Source organism: Pelophylax lessonae (assembly GCF_965119305.1).
Source record: "Pelophylax lessonae genome assembly, chromosome: 1".
Classification (NCBI taxonomy): domain Eukaryota; kingdom Metazoa; phylum Chordata; class Amphibia; order Anura; family Ranidae; genus Pelophylax; species Pelophylax lessonae.
The window spans coordinates 129,072,331-129,091,131 of record NC_138768.1 but is presented as its reverse complement, the minus strand read 5'-3'; the positions used below and the strand labels follow the sequence as shown (position 1 = coordinate 129,091,131).

The 18,801-nt window shown below is 41.5% G+C and overlaps 1 protein-coding gene across 1 annotated transcript in view; it reads left to right on the top strand.

The window, feature by feature from the left end:
• Positions 1–14,443, top strand: part of LOC309543600 (proteinase-activated receptor 1-like) — a gene marked incomplete at both ends in the record, with an annotated part of 70,410 nt that extends 55,967 nt beyond the window's left edge. Inside the window, one exon of the mRNA XM_082242972.1 lies at positions 13,446–14,443. Within this exon, the coding sequence (XP_082099098.1) occupies positions 13,446–14,443 (998 nt within the window). The remainder of the gene's footprint in view (positions 1–13,445) is intronic.
• Between the last annotated feature and the right edge of the window lie 4,358 nt (positions 14,444–18,801).

Here is an 18,801-nt window from a genome sequence, read left to right as displayed (position 1 = left end):
GAGATTCGTCACTTCCTGGCTTGCAATGATTCCTGGGAGCTGAACGTCATCGCTCCCAGGAATCAATGCGCCTGCACCGGCCCCGACGTCAGTTCCGGTGCAGGCGCCGTCATACCTTGCTAAACAGCTTCTGGGCATGCCCAGAAGCTGTGCAGGGATGACGCTGCGGCACCGAAAGTGACGGCGGGGCAGCGCTGGACAATACTTTTTCAAGGTAGGTATTTCTTCTAAAAGGTAAGAACAACCCGGGACAGATCAGAGGCTAGCCATTGTGGAATGTACTAGCCCTGACTGTCCCGGGGGTATTTTTATTAAAAAAAGCTTTCCCAGGGTGGAACTCCGCTTTAAGAAATGACACTTTGCTACAATGTAAAGTAGTGAGTACACAGCTTGTATAACAGTGTAAATTTGTTGTCCCCTCAAAATATCACACAGCCATTAATGTCGAAACCACTGGCAACAAAAGTGAGTACACCCCTAAGTCAAAATGTCCAAATTGGGCCCAATTAGCCATTTTCCCTCCCCGGTGACATGTGGCTCAGACAGCAGGGTGGCTAAGACCATACACTACATCAAATTGGTTTGCATGGCTGTCATCCCAGAAGGAAGCCTCATCTAAAGATGATGCACAAGAAAGCCCACAGTTTGCTGAAAAACAACCAGACTAAGGACATGGATTACTGGAACCATGTCCTGTGGTCTGATAAGACCAAGATAAACTTATTTGGTTCAGATGGTGTCAAGCGTGTGTGGTGGCAACCAGGGGAGGAGTACAAAGACAAGTGTGTTCTGCCTACAGTCAAGCATGGTGCTGGGAGTGTCATGGTCTGGGGCAGCTGCTGGCACTGGGGAGCTACAGTTCATTGAGGGAACCATGAATGCCAACATGTACTGTGACCAGTGTTGGGGGTAACGAGTTACAATGTAATGGATTACAGTAACTACGTTACTATTTTTGGTAACGTAGTAAAGTAAAGCGTTACATTCGTAATATCGGTAATTAAATTACTTTACTTGGCTTGAGGAACGCGCTTTCCGGCGTTACTCAAGCCATGCCATACAGATACAGGCCAGGAGGCTGTAGCAGAGCAGGGACTTTTTTATATTTTCGGGCGCGCGTAGGTATATGAAGTGCGGTCGCATGCACCGCTTCACATTATAGTTCCGGCCGGGCGCCGGCCGCCCACTGCCTATGCTCTGCCCTCCTCGATCAGCGCAGTGATTCTCCGCTCCCTCCACAGGTCCCGGAGTGAGGGAGAAGTTTCTGTGAGGTGAGACACAGATCGGCAATCTGAGAGGACACAGATCGGCAATCTGAGAGGACACAGATTGGCAATCTGAGAGGACACAGATCGGCAATCTCAGTAGCGGCGGTGGCGGACGGTGCACAGGCGAGCGGCAGTCAGTGACAGACAACTGACAGGAAGGTAAAGTCCGCAGACTCCGTCCCCACTGTGCGCTAACATTTACATTATTAATAATCACAGCACAGCAGGTCCCTTATGGACGGTATGGGTCTCTGTGTCACGTGGCTGTTGGGTACTAGGTGACTTTGTTATGGACGTACAGTGTTAGTCTGATTCTGAAGCACCTAGTACAGCCATAACAAAGTCAGTACCCAACAGCCACGTGACACTGTGACAGAGCCAAAGAGCACCTGCTGTGCTGTGATCATTATAACAAGGATGATCATTAATACACTCTGGCATTGAAAGGGGGCACGCTGTGGTCAATCTGGGGGCACGCTGTGGTCAATCTGGGGGCACACTGTGGTCAATCTGGGGGCACACTGTGGTCACTCTGTGGTCAATCTGGGGGCACGCTGTGGTCACTCTGTGGTCAATCTGGGGGCACACTGTGGTCACTCTGTGGTCAATCTGGGGGCACGCTGTGGTCACTCTGTGGTCAATCTGGGGGCACGCTGTGGTCACTCTGTGGTCAATCTGGGGGCACGCTGTGGTCAGTCTGGCATTGAAAGGGGGCACGATGGTCAGTCTGCATTGAAAGGAGGCACGCTGTGGTCACTCTGGCATTGAAAGGGGGCACGATGGTCACTCTGCATTGAAAGGGGGCACGCTGTGGTCAATCTGGCATTGAAAAGAGGCATGCTGTGGTCAGTCTGGCATTGAAAGGGGGCACACTGTGGTCACTCTGGCATTGAAAGGAGGAACGCTGTGGTCACTCTGGCATTGAAAGGGGGCACGCTGTGGTCACTCTGGCATTGAAAGGGGGCACGCTGTGGTCACTCTGGCATTGAAAGGAGGAACGCTGTGGTCACTCTGGCATTGAAAGGGGGCACGCTGTGGTCACTCTGGCATTGAAAGGGGGCACAATGGTCACTCTGCATTGAAAGGGGGCACACTGTGGTCAATCTGGCATTGAAAATAGGCATGCTATGGTCAGTCTGGCATTGAAAGGGGGCACACTGTGGTCACTCTGGCATTGAAAGGGGGCATGCTGTGGTCACTCTGGCATTGAAAGGGGGCACACTGTGGTCAATCTGGCATTGAAAAGAGGCATGCTGTGGTCAGTCTGGCATTGAAAGGGGGCACACTGTGGTCACTCTGGCATTGAAAGGGGGCATGCTGTGGTCACTCTGTCATTGAAAGGAGGCACGCTGTGGTCATATATATATAACAATAAATATTGTATTGTTTTTTGTGCACTACAAATAAATATGCGCATTGGAATTTGTTCATATTTTTTTTCAAAAGTAAAGTAAAGTAATAAGTAGTGAAGTTACTTTTCAAATGAAGTAACTAGTAAAGTAATCTCATTACAATTTACAGAAGTAACTAGTAACTAGTAACTAGTTACATTTTTTGAGTAACTACCCCAACACTGACTGTGACATACTGAAGCAGAGCATGATCCCCTCATTTCTGAGACTGGGCCGCAGGGCAGTATTCCAACATGATAACGACTCCAAACACACCTCCTAGGCGACCACTGCCTTGCTAAAAAAGCTGAGGGTAAAGGTGATGGACTGGCTAAGCATGTCTTCAGACCTAAACCTTATTGGGCATCTGTGGGGCATACTCAAATGGAAGGTGGAGGAGCACAAGGTCTCCACATCAACCAGCTCCATGATGTCATCATGGAGGAGTAGAAGAGGACTCCAGTGGCAACCTATGAAGCTCTGGTGAACCCCATGCCCAAAAGGGTGAAGGCAGTGCTAAAAAATAATGGTGGCCACACAAAATATTGACACTTTGGGCCCAATTTGCACATTTTCACTTAGGGGTGTACTCACTTTTGTTGCCAGCAGTTTATACATTAATCACTGTATGTTAAGTTATTATGAGGGGACAGCAAAATCACACTGTTATACAAGCTGTACAGTCACTACTTTACATTGTAGCAAAGTGTAATTTCTACAGTGTTGTCACATAAAAAGATATAATAAAATATATACAAAAATGTGAGGGGTGTAGTCACTTTTGTGAGGTACTGTATATATATATATATATATATATATTATACAGTATTTTATTTTGTAGCATACCTATTTGTTGTATTGTACATTTTAAATGTTGTCTATTAATCAACCGTGATGATCCCAACAACACATATCTGTAGAGTGATCCTCCAACAAATCACATGTGGCCACCACCACAAAAAGAAGTGCCCACTCACCATGGCTCCAGTAACCTCTAAATGAATAAAGGTCAACGTACGCTTGAGAATAGTAATCTGGTCACTCAGAGTCACGTACCTGACTGGAGGCTGAGGTGATGACAGGGTTCCCCTTGCAGCTAAGAGTAGAAAACCCCTGAAGGTGATGACAGAGGGTGATATGCCAAAAGATGCATGGGTTGCCTGCAGGTTAAGCTGCCTGATGAAACCAGATGCGAGGACACACACGGGTAGAGAAGGTGGTCACAGCCAATGGTTCTCTGGAGGTGCTTGACAGAAGGGTAAGCATGAACAAGGTTAGAAGCCAGGCCAGGGGTCAAACAAAATTCAGTGCAGTCAACCAAAAAGATAGACTGCAGTGAATTAAAAGAACCTGACTGTGTCAAAAAATGTGTAATGGCCTGGAGTCCTACATCATGGGGTATGGAGGTATAGAGAGATGTGACATCAAGAGAGGCCCACATGTACTCATCCTCTCAAGTGTAGGACTTCAAGGCATCAAGAACCTGTGAAGAATCCCTAATATATGAAGGTAACTGACAGACAAGGGGTTGAAGAAAAGAATCAATGTATTTGGAAACTCCACTAATGAAACTATTGGTACTAGCCACAATTGGCCTCCCTGGTGGTTGTACTAGTGACTTGTGTACCTTCGGAAGATGGTAGAAATAAGGAGTACTAACTTCCACAGGAAGTAAGAATTTATTTTCTTTATCATTAATAATGCCCTGACGCCATGCATTTTCAACCAGGGATTTCAATTCCAGTTGGTATCCTGGAAGTGGTCACCTACTAACTTCATATAGGTATCCGTGTCTGCCAGGAGACGGCTAGCTTCACAGAGATAGTCAGTTTTGTTTTGGACTACCAAGCTACCCCCTTTATCAGCCTGTTTCACAATAATGTCCTTATTGTCTGTCAGATCCTTTAAAGCTTGCTTCTCTATCCTAATAATTGCCTCGAAAGGCATCCCTGAGCGATTTACAAAGTTTGCTGAGATCTCTATATACAGCTTGATAATAGGTTTCGATATAGGAACCCTTAGACTGTATTGGATTAAAGGAGGAGGTGGGTTTAAAACTGCTGAATCTGATATCTGGATCCATAAAGGACGTCATAGGTGATTCTGGGGTATGGTCACCGGACCCCATAATTCCTCAACAATATTCAGAGCCTGTTCATCTGATATAACTGGAGAACCAGCCCCCGAAATCTGAGATAGAGGAGGCTCTATTGGGTCAGGTTTAGACTTGTCAACCTGATTGTTGGCATAATGCCTTTTGATCATCAATTGACGAATAAATCTATTAAGATCTTTAAAAAGGTTGAAGTCATTGGGGCCTACAGAAGGAGAAAAACCAAGTCCTTTCCTGAGGAGCGATGTCTCTGCCTCTGAAAGCACATAAGATGATAGATTGTAAATTTTGATGGTGTCATAATTTATTGGGACCCTATTCTTTCTTTTTTGTTTTTCCCTAGATCGATGACCTCCTCTTCTACCTCTTCTAATTTGCTTTTTTCTTTCATGGCACCCCTTGGAGCCAGAACCTGAAAATCCTGACCGTTGTTGTTCATCTGAATGTTAGGTAGGGTATCACTAATGTTGGTTGCGGTACTTATTAATTTGGGATGTTCCCCCTCCCTAATAAAACCATCCAAATCCCTAGCCAGTGGACTATATCGATTGTGAATTGGTATGGAAATGTTAATGACATCTTCACTCTGAATAATAGAAGTAGTGGATGCAGTGGTGGATGTACCCGAACCTTCCATAGGGGTATTATCCACCGTTTCATCATTGACTACAATAATATCAGGGGCCCCCACATTATGGAGTGTAGGTTTGGGTGTGGTCCCTGATTTGGATCAGGGACCCAAACCAGAAGTACCATGTAAATGAGCTGAAGATTAGCTATTTGGTAGGGGTTTCTTATATCCGTTGTTCATTTTCTTATTCGTTTTTTTATTATATGGTGGGGGTTTTGAATTGCTATTCTGGGCAGTTGGAGCTTTCCTATTATTCTTTTTATCTTTAGGTTCCTTCCACTCAAAAATGCGATTCAACTTATAGTCTGATATATCACGCTCCAATTTTTTGGTTTTAGTATATACCAGACTATCCTCGTGCCGTTTAATATTTTGTTCCAGCGTGGTGGACCACTTGCCATATAAATAGGAGGATTCAAACTTATGTACTGCAGTTGTCCTAACTATTACTGTTTGTTGGGCTAACTGCAACTTTCTCTCTCTCTGTCGAATGATAAGTTTAATCCATTTGGTGGTACAGAATTCTGCCAAGAAACACCATTCTTTCATCAGATCTTCATCCAAGAAGCTACGCTGTTTTTTTAATTCTCAGGCCTCTAGGGGTAATACCTAATTCAATATATTTAGTTAGGAAAGACAAATCCCACCATTGTGTAGTTTCATGTTGTCTTGCATGTTGTAAAAGCCTCTGTGTGTGGGGGATGCATGTGTATTGGGCGGTTGACCTCAATACCATTATCTGAATTGGTTTTGCCTTCATTCGACGTTGAAATAACTTGGTCAAAAATGACCTGTAAGCGTAAAGACCTATCTGTTGCCATATTATCCCTCTAGAAAAAAAACCCCCAAGGGGACAAGGGAAATAAAAAGGTAGCCGTATGGGAAAGGAAAAAAAAAAAAAAAAAAAAATATATATATATATATATATATATATATAATAAATTATGGTAAATATAACAAAAATATATATAAAAAAACTATATATGTTGACCAATAGCTGAACTTTCACACTGGTAAATATATAGGTATGTCCTGAAGAAACAAATCCACACTCTGTTGAAATAGTATCCGTCAAACCTTGAGCGTTAATAAATCCAGTCTATATTAGCACGGAAGTGGGGGAGAAGGGGAGGGGGGGCACCAAGGTCATGAATGGTAGTCCACGGAACAGACGGAGAGGCTGCCATAAACAATCAGTACATCCACACTGACACTAGTATTCCACAAACAAAGTTCAAGCGCCAATCCTACATGCAATATCCATGTTGTATCATGACCCCCCAAAAAATATATACTAGTGAAGACTAAGTGCGCCGCATTCGCCTGAGAGAAAGTTGCAGTTAGCCCAACAAACAGTAATAGATAGGACAACTGCAGTACATAAGTTTGAATCCTCCTGTTTATATGGCAAGTGGTCCACCACGCTGGAACAAAATATTAAACGGCACGAGGATAGTCTGGTATATACTAAAACCAAAAAATTGGAGCGTGATATATCAGACTATAAGTTGAATCGCATTTTTGAGTGGAAGGAACCTAAAGATAAAAAGAATAATTAGAAAGCTCAGAATAGCAATTCAAAACCCCCGCCATATAATAAAAAAACGAATAAGAAAATGAACAACGGATATAAGAAACCCCCTGAGCTAATCTTCAGCTCATTTACATGGTACTTCTGGTTTGGGTCCCTTATCCAAATCAGGGACCACACCCAAACCTACACTCCATAATGTGGGGGCCTCTGATATTATTGTAGTCAATGATGAAACGGTGGATAATATCCCTATGGAAGGTTCGGGTACATCCATCACTGCATCCACTACTTCTATTATTCAGAGTGAAGATGTCATTAACATTTCCATACCAATTCACAATCGATATAGTCCACTGGCTAGGGATTTGGATGGTTTTATTAGGGAGGGGGGACATCCCAAATTAATAAGTAGCGCAACCAACATTAGTGATACCCTACCTAACATTCAGATGAACAACAACGGTCAGGATTTTCAGGTTCTGGCTCCAAGGGGTGCCATGAAAGAAAAAAGCAAATTAGAAGAGGTAGAAGAGGAGGTCATCGATCTAGGGAAAAACAAAAAAGAAAGAATAGGGTCCCAATAAATTATGACACCATCAAAATTTACAATCTATCATCTTACGTGCTTTCAGAGGCAGAGACATCGCTCCTTAGGAAAGGACTTGGTTTTTCTCCTTCTGTAGGCCCCAATGACTTCAACCTTTTTAAAGATCTTAATAGATTTATTCGTCAATTGATGATCAAAAGGCATTATGCCAACAATCAGGTTGACAAGTCTAAACCTGACCCAATAGAGCCTCCTCTATCTCAGATTTCGGGGGCTGGTTCTCCAGTTATAACAGATGAACAGGCTCTGAATATTTTGGAGGAATTATGGTCCGGTGACCATACCCCAGAATCACCTATGACTTCCTTTATGGATCCAGATATCAGATTCAGCAGTTTCAAACCCACCTCCTCCTTTAATCCAATACAGTCTAAGGGTCCCTATATTGAAACCTATTATCAAGCTATATATAGAGATCTCAGTAAACTTTGTAAATCACCCAGGGATGCCTTTCCAGGCAATTTAAGTAGGATAGAGAAGCAAGCTTTAAAGGATCTAATAAGGACATTATTGTGAAACAGGCTGATAAAGGGGGTAGCTTGGTAGTCCAAAACAAAACTGACTATCTCTGTGAAGCTAGTCATCTCCTGGCAGACACGGAGACCTATATGAAGTTAGTAGGTGACCACTACCAGGATACCAACTGGAATTGAAATCCCTGGTTGAAAATGATTGGCGTCAGGGCATTATTAATGATAAAGAAAATAAATTCTTACTCCCTATGGAAGTTAGTACTCCTTATTTCTACCATCTTCCGAAGGTACACAAGTCACTAGTACAACCACCAGGGAGGCCAATTGTGGCTAGTACCAATAGTTTCATTAGTGGAGTTTCCAAATACATTGATTCTTTTCTTCAACCCCTTGTCTGTCAGTTACCTTCATATATTAGGGATTCTTCACAGGTTCTTGATGCCTTGAAGTCCTACACTTGGGAGGATGAGTACATGTGGGCCTCTCTTGATGTCACATCTCTCTATACCTCCATACCCCATGATGTAGGACTCCAGGCCATTACACATTTTTTGACACAGTCAGGTTCTTTTAATTCACTGCAGTCTATCTTTTTGGTTGACTGCACTGAATTTTGTTTACGACATAACTATTTATCCTACTTGGATCAATTTTATTTGCAGATCAAGGGCACTGCTATGGGGGCCAATTTTGCTCCAGTTTATGCGAATCTAATGATGGGCCTATTGGAGGAACACTCCATCTGGAACAATAATCCATTTGCTCGGTATGTCGTCTATTATGGACGATATATCGATGATATTGTTTTCATTTGGAGTGGGGACGTAGATACCTTTGGAGCCTTTGTGGCTCACTGTAACACCAACGCATTGGGTCTCTCATTCACATCGGTGGTTGATCCCAATGAGTTGCTGTTTCTGGATCTGGTCCTCTCCCACGATGGTCCATCGATCACAAGTAGGAATCACATCAAACCTACTAGTGGGAACTCGTATTTACACTATACCAGCTGTCACCATCCAGCGTGGAAACGCAATGTCCCGGGGGGCCAATTTCATAGGCTTCGGTGGAATTGTTTCAACCCGGTAGATTATTGTGACCAAGGTGACAAAATGATGGAGTGCTTCTTGGACAAGGGGTATCCTCTACCCCTTGTGGAGGGAGCATTCCAAGCACACCTGGAGCCCATAAAAATTTGCAAACATACTAAGACGAACAATGTCAATACAGTGAGATTTATAACGGGTTTCAATGATCAATATAGGGCCATTTCTCAGATTGTCAAAAAACATTTCAAGATCCTTCGCCTCGACAAAAGATTGGCCGCAGTTTTACCTCCCACTCCGCAAGTTACCTTTAAACAGGCACGTACTATAAAAAATATTTTAGCCCCGAGTAAGTTGAAATCCCAGTCACGGGCCCTTTATGATATCAGGTCCTATTTTGATAATAGAACTGGGATTTTCCAATGCAGGAAACAAGGTTGTTTGACCTGCCAATCAGTAGTCCATGCATGTATTTCCATTGTCAATAAAGAGGACACCTTTTATATTAAGCAATTTATTACATGTTCTACTGAATATATGATCTATGGGCTGAGGTGCCCCTGTGGATTAATTTACGCGGGGCGCACCATGCGTACTCTACGAAAACGCATAGGGGAGCACCGTAGATTTATCCAAAAGGGGTGCGACAAACATAGTGTCCCTCGGCACTTTCTGAAAAAGCATAACAAGGACTTTAGAAAACTTAAGGTCATGGTGATTGAAACGATTCCTAAAGGTACCCTAACTAAAAATGAACGTTTCTCTCTCCTATGTAAAGGAGAAATTTATTGGATTTATAAATTTAACTGTTTGATGCCCAATGGTCTGAATGAAGAATTGGAGGTCAACAGTTTTGTTTGATTTTGATATTAGGGATTGTTGAGCGGTATCTCAAGCCATTTTCTTTTTTCTTTTTGTTTTTCATCATGACCTTCTTGCTCTATATTTATATTTTTGATGTAATTTTTTAACATTTATGTATAGATATAATGTTTATATGCATTTGCATAATATAATGTAATACAAACAATAGAGTCTTTACACATGAGTATCTATAGATTTTAGATGTAGGTTTTTAAGCATATGCGTATTATATATGGTATTTATTTATTGATGTGTAATGTTACATATAGGCTTGTTAGCCATTATATGTGCTTCATATATATTTATGATCTTAATTTAAAGATATGATGTGTTAATGACCTTTAATCATTTGTTATTTGTATAGCCATGGAGCATATTGGATCTCCTACATTTATGGGATGCCTTGGGAATCCGTGTTTTTTAATTTTTCCTTGTTTTATTTTTTTCCTTCTTATAGTTTTTTCAAAAAGATCCTAATTGGTTGATTGATTTATCCCCACCCACACTATAGGCTTCTTAAGGCTTCCGGTTGCCAGTTGCCACAACTTGACAAAGCTATATACAGCGAAACATGTAGTTGTGGCAACCAGAAGCTCTTCAGAAGCATTTGCGATACTTCATCCGCCCAGCCTGGCCTCCGTGTATCCCCATGGCACCATTTCCGGCTACTTCCGGTGACGTCATCCAGGCGTCACTTCCGGTCCGCACGTAGGACTCGGCTTTCAACTACGCATTGGCCCCGGTTCAGTGTAGCAGCCGCACACAGAACCGTGCAAGCCACTACCATCGGAAGTTTCAGCCTTCCATCAGGGAGCATCTTTTTCTATCTGAGTCACCTGATGTAATTTCGAGTCCCATGATTACCACCAGGGATTCCCACGGCTCCCTAGGATATCCAGAGGCTCCAGAGTCCGGTTTGAAAGTATCTTCATTTAATATTTTTTAATAGTACGAGTTCATTAAACTTTTGAGGCCCATTACAAAGACCATTCTCTGAGGTCATATTTGTACTTTTCTATCACAAGTGCACACCTGAGCGCCATCCTTCTCTTCTGTTTAACTGATTGGCTGGAATGTGTCTGCTGACTGTGAGGTACAGGGTCAAAGTTTGCTCAATGATGATGTAGAGGGGGCGGACCGAACATTGCATATGTTCGCCCGCCGCGGCGAACGCGAACAAGCGATGTTCGCCGGGAACTGTTCGCCGGCGAATAGTTCGGGACATCTCTAGTGTATATTACAATGACAGCGGTTCTTCCCAGCTCTCCCTGGCCAGCTCTGCCTAGACTTACCCATCTAGGCAGAAAAGAAAAGCCTTTTGGCTGGCAAAAAAGTGCTGCAGCATAATTGATTGGCTTTTCTGCTGCTTTTCCTTCTCCCAGTCTAAATTCAGCAGGGTACTGATACCAAGCTGAATTCATACTGCCTGCATTTGAAAATACATTTAAATATGTTTCTGACCACTTGCCTACTGGGCGCATTCACCCCCTTCCTGCCCAGGCCAATTTTCATCTTTCAGCGCTGTCACACTTTAAATGACAATTTCACAGTCATGCAGCACTGTACCATATTTATTTATTTTTTTGGTAAACTAGACTGAAAATTTTGAAAAGAAAAACCAAACATTTTTCATAATATTTTATAGAATTTTTCAAACAGATAATTTTTCTCCTTCACTGTTGTGCGCTGATGTGGCTGCACTGATATGCAATGATAGGCTGCATTGATAGGCACTGATGGGCAGTGATATTTAGCACTAATTGGCACTGATGAGGTGGCACTGGTTGGCACTGAACAGAAGGCACTGATTAGGCTGCACTGATAGGTGGCATTGATGGACACTGATAGGTGGCATTGATGGGCACTGATAGGCAACACTGAGAGGTGGCACTGATAGGCGGCACTGATAGGTGGCACTGATGGGCACTGATAGGCACTGGTAGGCAGCACTGATAGGCGACACTGATGATGAGGCACTGGTGGGCACTGATTGACAGCACTGATGGGCACTGATAGGTGGCACTGGTGGGCACTGATTAGCAGCACTGTACCCATATTTTTTTTGGTAAACTAAACTGAAAAAAACCTGAGAAACCAAACATTTTTCATAATTTGTTATAAAATTTAGCAAACAGGCAATTTTTCTCCTTCACGGTTGTGCGCTGATTTGGCTGCACTGATAGGCACTGATAGGCTGCATTGATAGGCACTGATGAGGTGGCACTGATGGGCACTGATAGGTTAAACTGATGGGCACTGATAGGTGGCACTGATTTGCACTGATGAGGTGTCACTGGTGGACACTGATCAGAAGGCGCTGATTAGGCTGCACAGATAGGTGTTATTAATGGGCAATGATATGCGGCACTGATGGGTGGCACTGATAGGTGGCACTGATGGGCACTGATAAGCAGCACTGATAGGTGACACTGATGATAAGGCACTGATTGGCAGCACTGATGGGCACTGATAGCCAGCACTGGTGGGCACTAATAAGCAGCAATGGTGGGCAATGTTGGGACCGATGTCCCTTTAACAGAAGCCAGTCATCGGCTTTCATCTTTTCTCCTCACGCTCACGTTAGTGTGAGGGAAAAAAAAACAATAACCGGCTTCTTTTTACATCTTGTGATCAGCTGTCATTGGCTGACAGCTGATCATGTGGTAAAGGGTCGCTCTGATTGGCCCTTTACCCTGATCTGTGATCGGGGTGGAAGGGGGTGTGCGGGCAGTGCGAGTACAGGAAGACGTTCATTGATGCCATCCCAGCATTTTAAGCCCGCGCTGTAGCTGTTTTTCGGCTATAGCGCAGGCAGGAACTAGTTAATGAATACAGATATGCATGTATGTCTGTCTGTGATTCAGCTTTAATTCTAAAGTTAGAAAAGTAGAATTATAGGCAAAACTTTTTTTAGAAGTTTTCTATCTGATACCACAGGCCGATAGACTGGATTTTTACCTACAGGCATGCAATATACAAAGTACTAACGGGCACTGATGGGACAGCAAAGGGAGAATGGACAGAAAGAGAGAATAAATAGAAAGAAACAGAGATGGTTGAGGCAGAACATGGCACACAGCAAGGACTTTGTGTAAAAAGGCAAAAGAAGCCAACTCATCTGAGCTGTCTGAACTGGCATGACCCACCCCATCAGACACCAACTACCTACAACATCCTCCCCTGTAAACTGACAAGCAGTTACACAGCTTTGTCCATTCATGCTTTATGCTTGGTTTACTGCAGGAACATGAAGGTTGTAGATGGGGCCCCTGGACACCCATGTGTTGTAGGCTCCTGTTTAGGTTGCCTTGTGGACAGTGCAGTTCTCAGGTAAAGACCCTTTGGTACCTTAGGACTTTTAGGGCCTAAGTAATGCCTCAAATATCATCTAGGAACACTTGTGAGTTTTTTTCTATTTTTTTTGGGCTGGTTCCTCTAGTTTGTACATATTCTTTGGTGTAGCTAGTGTTAAATATCCTGTGCCAGCTTTTAATTGCTATTTTTGCTATTGTTTTCAGGAACAGAAATGATCAAAGACGATGGCACCAGACTGTATGTTAGTTTTCAGAACAATCCATACAAAAGAGTTCCAAAGGAAGTAAAAAGACTTCTCCGCAGCGATTGGTTGACCAAGTTCGTGCCAGGGGTGTACGTGGCGGTGTTCTGTTTGTCCCTTCCTTTGAATATTGCTGCCCTTTTGATATTCTTGATTAAGATCAAAGTTAAAAAGCCGGCAGTGGTGTACATGCTAAATCTGACAATTGCTGATTTGCTATTTGTTTGTATGATGCCTTTTAACATTGCGTATAGATTTTCTGGTAATAACTGGCAGGCTGGGGAGGTGTTGTGCCATACTGTCATTGCAGGATTTTATTTCAATATGTATTGTTCTATCCTGCTTATTACAAGTATGAGCGTGGACAAGTTCTTGGCTGTCATTTATCCAATACAGTCCCTCTCCTGGCGTTCTTTGACTAGGGCATGGATAGTATGTGTCATTATCTGGATGATATCCATAGCCAGTACTGTGCCACTTATTATAACTCAGCAAATCTTCTACATTGATAACATGGAAATTACCACTTGCCACGATGTGCGAAATGAAAAGGAAGTGGGCAGCTTCTATATGTACTATTTCAGCACTTTTACTGCACTTTTCTTTTTCATACCTCTTATCATCACAGCTTTTTGTTATGCTGCAACCATCCACAGCCTAAGTTCTTCAAAAATGGGTAACACAGATAGCAAAAAACAAGCTGTTGTTTTAGCCGTTATTGTGCTTTGCATATTTGTCTTTTGTTTTGGGCCAGCAAATCTCATCTTTTTTGTTCATAATATCCGTGTTGGTAATGAATCTGCCACTAACCTGTATTTAGCCTACTTAGTGTGTACTGCCGTTAGCAGCATCAGTACTACGCTTAATCCTCTCTTGTACTTCGTTGCATCATCAAAGTTGCAAAATTTTCTGTGTTGCAGAAAAGAACTTGATGCACAACAACCAAGTGCAAAGGCATAAATAGTGACATTATTTTGTTTTGTTGTTAAAGGCTAGTCGTTTATTGGTCTTTGAGAACTGCTGGCCTTTGAGTATTCTCAGAGGAATTTCAGAATTCTCCATCCTATTGCAGTCATTACAAAGCTAAACAAATCATTCTTAAAGGCTAACTTCACTTTTCCAGGCAGAATTTCACTTTTCGTAATAAATAGAAGCCTTTTCTAATGTGTTTTCTGCCCAAGTCATCTCAATGTTATTATCTCTCACTTACCTAGTCCATGGCAGCTTTGAATTTTCACCTTTTAGTCCAAAATTTAAAAAAATGCATTCTGAGCCCTGACTTCCTGTACCATCATGTGACCTTCCAGGAAACTTCATATCTTATCATGCAATGCCTTACTGCATCACGCAATAGGGCGTGTATTAGCTCTCTGGACCACACCTCTGTCATCACTATACCACCTCTTTTTTTTTTATTTCCACCCACTTTTCTACTTCTTTCTTTAGGGTGGCCATACACTGTAGAAACTGATGGTACAGTCTCCCTTAAATCTACAATCAGCTATGCAATGCAAGGGCCTGCCTGTTGATACAAATGGAATGGAGTGTTTAGGTAAGTCTATATCTATCTATACAGACATTGTACAATCAGATTGCATAGTGTATGGCCATCTTTATACAAGTATAGCAAAGCAGCACACGACCTTGGGGGTCACAAAGTTGCTTTATTGGCCATGATTAGAAGGTTACTAAGCTGGTCCTCACGCTTACGCATTTCAGCCTATTATGGGCATTAGTCATAGCGGAATGGAACCACTGATAACATAAAATGTATACTTTATACAAGTAGAAGTGAGAGAGTGAGATGTGAGAAGAAAATGGAAACACTCATCTGTCATTGTTCTTGTGTAAACACACCAATTTCCCTTTTTCAGGCCCAATTCATATCTACTGTAGTGGAAGCACACAGTTATTGGCATGTTTTCCCCTCAACATGCATAGGGTGTGCCCTACAAATGACAATTGCATTAAAGTAACTCATGGGGCATTTTGGTGTGATCTGGTTTGCATGGTTTTACTGTGTGTTTTCCGAGTTTATTTCACATTTTTGCACACGGTGAAATATGTGTTAGCGTCTGCGTTTGGGGTGTCATTAAAAAAAATAATGGCACCAAAAGCCTGACTAGTTAATTTTAGGTGAATAAAGGTGGCTATACACTACACAATCTGATTGTACAATCTCCTTTATATTTAACAAAACCATATATAAACCATATATAGCAGGGCACACCTCTTTATAGCCTAGTACACACTAGAATTTTTCTTTTTTCCCAATCCAGCAGGGATGGCCCCCCTCCGCCATAACACTCCGTTCAGCATTCTCAAGTATTGGCTGAGAGTTTTGATCGGGAGCTGATTGGTAGACCTTTTTCGGTCATGCCCCCTCAACCGAACAAAAGGCTTCTGTTGGACTGGCTGCAGCACACACGGGACGAATGTCGGCCGGTTTCTATTGAACCAGCCAATGCCGTCTGACATTGGGTTCGTGTGTACTAGGCTTTAGCAATCACTTTGTATCCATTAATGCAGGTCCTTGCACTACACGGATGGTTGTAGATCTAAAGGAGATTGTACAATGAAACTGTATAGGGTATGGTGAGCTTTATATACTTTCAGGACACACTTCTGTTTTCAATACTACAGCTCTGCTCCACATAAGCTGGTATGTGATTGCTCAGCTCCTGTACTCCTGTACCTTTGTATAAGGTACAAAATGGGAAAGACCCTGGCTGTGTATTCAGTGAGAACAGTGCTCACTGACAAAGCCTGCATGTGAGTACAGAGGTGGGCGAGAGAAATCTCCTGGAGGGGGAGGGCAGGTGTGTTAAAAATTAACAGAGTTTTATTAAAACGGTATACTAAATAAAAACCTTATATTTCCTGAAGAATAGTGTAGTTATGCAAAATAATCCTAGATTTATTGTCAGATTAACTAACATATGCTGACACTGCTAAATTTGGCCAGTTCATCTAGGCATGAATGAACTCAAAAAAGGGTTGAGTCAAAGTGACAAGAATCATTTTCCCATAGTATTGCTGTATTGCAATGAGCTTTCGTATAGCAAGGATTCTGCAGTGAGCTTTGGTATGAAAGGCAATCTAACATTCAGTTTTGCAGCCATTCTGTCATGTAAAATCACAAAGTATTCACATAGTAGTGTTCTTCTTGCTTGTTAGTTTTCTATAGTGGTTTTGCTTTATTACTCCTTTTATGTTGCTGCATGTAAGTTTTTCCATGGGAGATATATTTGAGTTTACTCACTGAATAAATGAAAGCAGCAACACTATAGAAATTTGTATTTTTTTCTAGGGTCAGTGGTTTGTTACTGTTATATGTCTGTATAGTACATAGTTACATAGTAAGTAAGGCTAAATAAAGACAATAGTCCATCCAGTTCAACCTGTGTAGGTGTACGTGTGTCAGTGTCGATAATTATTTCCCATATCCCTGAATGTTGTGTTCTTTAAGATGCACTTCTAAGAGTCTTTTAAAAATATCAATACTCCCCGTTGACACCACCAATTATGGAAGAGAGTTCCACATCCTTATTGACCTGACAGGGAAAAACCCTCTGCGAAGCTTAAGGGTAAACCGTTTCTCCTCCAATCTCATTGGATGTCCCTGTGTCCTCTTACACTTCCTGAGACTGCATAGTTTTTTTCCTACATACAATGTGAAGTGGAACTAATACTGATCTTACCAAAGTTTCTTCTTAGCTCCACTTTATTGTCAAAAATGAGTCTTATCTATTATTGTGCTTGTAATATTATTTGGTACAGACATAATGAACTTGGATAAAAAATGAAAAGAATGCAAGTAACAAAGTGCTCTAAAGCAAACAATCAAATCCTTTCTTGTAACTATAGTACTGTATATTCCCGTGAAGTTTATTGTAATTGAAAAACAAGGTTGCCATACCTTACACTGTGCACTTTGATCCCTATACTCCCTATTAGAATCTTTAGTTGGCTGTTACTGATTTTATCTAAGCAATAATCCACAAAGGATAGCAGGGTACAGACGGCCACTACGGGAATGGTTCATTCAATATCTTGCTGCAGAACTTTACAACAATAATCTGCACTCACTATTTAAAAAAAATATATATATATGTTCCTGTTTAATTTTAGAAATAATAACACAGAAACAAAATAAATCTACACAATTCATTAAGGCTCCGTTCACACCTGAGCATATCGTTTTTATCGTAGGCGTTTTTTGGGGCTTTTTACAGGTCGTTTTTTTTTTTTGGCCTTTTTCCAGGCATTTGTTCGGGCTTTTTTTCAGGCGTTTTTTCAGGCTTTTTTCAGGCATTTTTTGCAGGTGTTTGAAGGAAGGCATTGACATTTAACAAAAACGCTTGTAATCTGCCAAAAAAGAAGCTCATGTACTTTTTTTCAGGCGTTTTTCTTCTGGAGATAAAACGCTCAGATGTGAACAGGGGCCATTGAAATGAAAGGGATTTTGCTTCTTGGGCGTTTTGAGACTTCAGAGATGAGCGTTTTATGAGCTGAAATACGCTCAGGTGTGAACAGGGCTTTAAGCATATCTATGTTCAAAATATAAAAGCATATATTCATTTCCACTAGTGTTATTTAATTGACTAAAATATGTCTAAAACAAACATTGCATTTTAGTCATAGGACTATGACTAAAACTAAATCGAAAATTGACATCAAAATGAACACTACTCTGTTGGCCTTTTCTAAATTGGAAACACAATTCCATCCAGGGCCTTTAATAATAGCACATTAAAGTTTACACATGTACTACACTATCACATACGTAAGGGGCATCTATTGAGCTGCTGAAAGACATAAAATTAGGAAAAAGGCTTTTCTTATATTTTTTCCAAATATTTCATGTTGGTAATACATTCAGGTAATATGTGCAATGACATTACAGTCAATAGAGTTTACAGTTTTTGGTGTTTTTTGTATTTGAAAGTTGCACTTCTGTTTGTCAAAAAGCAATATTTTTTTTGTTTATAAAGACGTTATATATCACAATGGCTAAATCTGTGTCTGTAGTGCATGTTCAAACCTTAATAGCAGAAAAAATAACAAATTATATGATTTTTTACTGAAGGAGTATATAATTAGTTTGGAAATTCTAGAGAAATGTTTACATAATGCATTACAATTTACCTAAACCCATTTGATTTGTAGTTAACTAAAATGTACTGGAGATTTTAGTTGACTAAAATATGACTAAAACTAAAACAATTTCGATGACTAAAATACTACTTAAACTAAAAAAGCATTTTAGACAAAAGACTAAAATACGACTAAAACTTAAATGGCATTTTGGCCAAAAG